Here is a 4,337-nt window from a genome sequence, read left to right on the forward strand (position 1 = left end):
ATAAGTGCTAATGTCTCCTAAATACAATTATCGAAACATAGAACGTGATTTTGTAAGCATCAAGATAATAATATTTATGTACCCATCATCACCTGAGTATTTCCATATATTTTATATTGGTATTTGAATATCTAGCCATCGGAGTGAGTTGAGCTCATGCTACATTCAGCAAACTTTTTTTTTTCTTCCTTTACAGTGTTCTGGTCTTTTCCCAGCCTCCTTTACGATACATGTCATCATACACTGTATTTTCTGTTTTAAAAATGCACAGTGATTTTCAATTTCAGCTTTGTTGCTATAATTTCATTACCAGCAGAAAAATTTTTTTTTTGTAAGTGGGTCTTTTTTTTTTAAGTAGCGTCTAATTCATGAATTTTCTTCTTGATAGAGATGAAGTGTTTCACATATTTTACTTTCGCTATGCTTTTATTTATCTTACCGGTTTTCGTATCGATTTTATCAGTGGAACATTACATGTATTTGTATGTCTTTATTGGTAAACATTCAGCTTCTTTCTTTTCATAGTTTTATTGCACGGCATGCCATTACTGCCGTTTCTTATTTCCAGACGCTGGGCTTTTCTTATCACACTTAGGACACTCGCACCCGCACTTTTTGGTGTATGGCTGATAAGGTATTTCATCTTCTCGGCGCATCCGATGTCGTGTTTCTTTCCGAAATTGACCTGTCACGGCTTGAGAACGTCTTTGAGCCAGAGCCGTGGAAGGGATTCGGGGGGATGGAATTCTGAGGCGTAACGGATGATTTCTTTTTACTGCTTCTGTGCCTCCGTGTTCTTCTTCATTACCAGTCTCTTCAGGTATATCCTTCTTCACAATACCTTCAACTTGTAGAGGGACTTGAAATTCCCCTGAAAGATTGGTTGGAGCATTTTTAAGGGGACCGTTCTCCGTCGTAATAGTTAAAGTGATGTAACCCTTCGCCCAGATTTTTGGAAGTGTGTTGTCTGCCTCATCTCGCTGCCCAAGATGACTGTCTGGTGTTACGTTAATACCCAGTGAAGGAGATTCCTCGTGTATGAGTGATACAACATTGCAAACGGGTCGTTGTATAGCAACACTCTCATTTTGTTTCTTTTGTGCTTCTTCGTTTTTTTCTTCTCCCTCTGTTAGGAACAAATGTCTCTTTGGACTGGATACTTCTGGTGTGTTTTCTTCAATATCACTCAGAGATCTTTTGTTACTGGTTGTGTAAGGTTGTGGCGGATGGGAGGGAAGCCTTCGATGATCATACTCGTTGATCGGGAAGGGACAATTTGGGTCAAGGAAGTCGTACCGTGGTGGAGTGCCAAGCAAATTTCGGGAACGCTTCCACTTTCCAGGATTCACGTCTGGATGTCTAGCATCGTAAGAGAAAGGGAACTCTGGATGATTCTGACATCTGTAATGACAACATAAATAATCAATGCAGTAAAATGAAGGTATTAGGAAAATAGAAGCAAATAATTGTTTGTATAATACGGTAAACATTAAATATGAGTGTTAACTACGAGGATATGTAGTATTTTGCTAATATACATACATTACGTATGTATATTATTATTATTGTGAGAAAACGGAACATATTATTGTGAGTATTGTTCTCCTCATAGGGCACTTTATTATTGTGAAGTGTCAAATACTTGCTGTATAAGCAAAGTTAATAAGAGAAACTTACCCTTTGTAATCAACAAAATCCCTGAGTCGCAAGTCTCCTCCTTGATCCAAGGAATGAAGCGTTCCCAGGTCTGTGGCAGTGAGCGTGAAGGAATCGAGAGTCTGAGGAGACGCAGGTCGTGAAATACACACGTAAGTGATTCAATATGTCTGTATATGTATATATATATATATATATATATATATATATATATATATATATATATATATATATATATATATATATATATATGTATCATTATAAATAAATCTGCCTATGCCATTAATTGGTGGAAGATTAACAGCGTTTCCAATACTCTTCAAGTTAACTACAGGCGCTATAGGCCAGGACATAAAACACACACACACACACACACACACACACACACACACACACACACACACACACACACACACACAGACAGACACTTGCCTCAAAGATCTTGTCAAGCTCGTCTACAGAGGTGAACTTGACGAGGGACACGATGCGCTGCTGGATGAGGTACTTGATCAACACACAGACAGAATTCACGTTGTGGATCCTGGCAATCTCCTTCACTTTGAGATGCTTCCGCAAGACCGGCAGCTTATCACTGTTCAACAAGAGAGATTGATTTGATTTTTAGTATTATATTCATACTGTTTTTCTTCATTAGATATTGAATATATGGCAAGTATTCCTATTAATACACACACACACACAGACACAGACACACACGCACACACACACACACACACACACACACACACACACACACACACACACACACACACACACACACACACACACACACACACACACACACACACACACACACACACACCTGTCATCGAGCAGGGGGTTCCCAGTGACGTACACAGCCATCACGGAGACACCGAGGTCACTGAGCTGCCTCCTCTCAATACTGCGCATGTTGTAGGCGTTGATGTCGAGCTGCGCTATTGCCGGAGGGATGCGAGCCCCTGAGTAGCGATTGAAAAATCTTTTTCTAGGAACTATTGTGTACAACATTGCATTGAAGATAGAGGAAAAAAGAAAAAGGCGAAAATAAAAGCATAGATATACTCTCAGGTAAATATATATAAATGGATGGACGTTTGTTGAATGGATAGAGACATAAAGGTGAGTTAACAGACAGACTGACGGATAAACAGATCAACTTGTCCTCCAGAAAGAAGGTCATGGACGAACAGACATACAAAGAGCCTCTCCTCAAAGGAAATGACAAAAGCAAGAAGAACTACTTCAATGAGGTATATTTACTTTGTTGCAGTAGTAAACTTTGGGACGCAATACATTTTATTCCATCAGAGTAAAATTTTGAAACACAAACGTAAAGGGTCTCTCTCTCTCTCTCTCTCTCTCTCTCTCTCTCTCTCTCTTTCTGTTATATATTAAATCTTTCTTCCCTCTTCCCCATCCCAGACAGGTACATTCGCTTCTCCTCGTTAACTGAAGGCCCTTGTTGTTCCTGCATGTCTCCCTTCAAACAAGAGTTTCATTTTACAAACAGTTGTGTGAAACCGTATCGCACAGAAATCCTGCTAAACAATTCACGGAAGAAAAATGACACGCTGATAGAAAATGATATTAAGGTAAAGGAATAATATTGTGTGATCTTTTGATGCATGTAAAGAATATTAGACAATATTGGTTTTCAAGAATAAATAACGTATACCCTGGAAAAGCCTAAGTCTGTAAGGTTTTTTTTTTTTCTTCTTCCCTCCGAGACTTCCTGATTATTGTGCACACTTTGGATAACTGCATGCATGGGCGCCCCACTGAATGACTGGTGGTGTTCTTTACGTATGAATGAGATGAAACGAACGAGCAGGGTAAAGATGGTCACCAAGACTAATTGACATTGAATAAATACCTCACTCTTCCCACACAATGCAAGGAACAGGAATTTAGAGCATAATTAGGAATGAATAGAGGGATTAGCTTCTTGCACGTTGCTTTGAACCCGCCCCGCAGGTTATCAAAGTTTGCGTCTTTCCCTCTCCCTTCGAGTCGTTCCTTCACCTGTTTCACTTTACTGCTTCAACTCCCCTCGCTACTCCCCTTTCCCAGGCAGCTTAATACACTATTACACCAGGTTTGGTCCGTGGCCACCCTTCACTCAGCCCTTATATTACTGTTTCAAGTAGGCATTTGGCCACTTGCCTTCAACACACCACTCAAGTCAGCCTCTCTTTTCCTGCCCCCGCTACGCCGCCAGCCAAAGTGCCTCGCCAAGCCTTTCCTGCAGCTTATTGTTCACAGCCCTGTGTATAAAAGGATTTCCATGCCTGTCGATTAAAACAAATATACGATTACTTGTAATTACTAAAAATGTAGTTTTATTGCTTTTATCATGTGATCAAATGAAAAACACTTCATATTACACATCCTTTCTCTCTCTTCACAAAGACGAGCCGATATGCATAAAGGGCAAGCAACCACACATAGGCCTACATATTCTTAATTTTAGACGATATACCAACATTTATTTATCACACCATGTATATTCACGACAACTGTTACGTAAATCTTTAATAAAATGTATTTATTGAAAAAGAAGTGCTGTGTGTGTGTGTGTGTGTGTGTGTGTGTGTGTGTGTGTGTGTGTGTGTGTGTGTGTGTGTGTGTGTGTGTGTGTGTGTGTGTGTGTGTGTGTGTGTGTGTGTGTGTGTGTGTGT

At 39.8% G+C, this 4,337-nt stretch overlaps 1 protein-coding gene across 1 annotated transcript in view; it reads right to left on the reverse strand.

Annotated features, from left to right (window-relative positions):
• Nucleotides 1–545: 545 nt before the first annotated feature.
• The window catches only part of LOC123504068 (1,5-anhydro-D-fructose reductase-like), a 12,053-nt gene continuing 8,261 nt past the window's right edge, over nucleotides 546–4,337 (reverse strand). The window contains exons 6-10 of the mRNA XM_045254339.1: nucleotides 2,480–2,618; nucleotides 2,089–2,248; nucleotides 1,678–1,778; nucleotides 1,161–1,401; nucleotides 546–980 (exon numbers count right to left, since the gene is read on the reverse strand). Coding sequence (XP_045110274.1) covers nucleotides 546–980; nucleotides 1,161–1,401; nucleotides 1,678–1,778; nucleotides 2,089–2,248; nucleotides 2,480–2,618 — 1,076 coding nt within the window. The remainder of the gene's footprint in view (nucleotides 981–1,160; nucleotides 1,402–1,677; nucleotides 1,779–2,088; nucleotides 2,249–2,479; nucleotides 2,619–4,337) is intronic.

This window comes from Portunus trituberculatus, chromosome 15 (assembly GCF_017591435.1).
Source record: "Portunus trituberculatus isolate SZX2019 chromosome 15, ASM1759143v1, whole genome shotgun sequence".
Taxonomy (NCBI): domain Eukaryota; kingdom Metazoa; phylum Arthropoda; class Malacostraca; order Decapoda; family Portunidae; genus Portunus; species Portunus trituberculatus.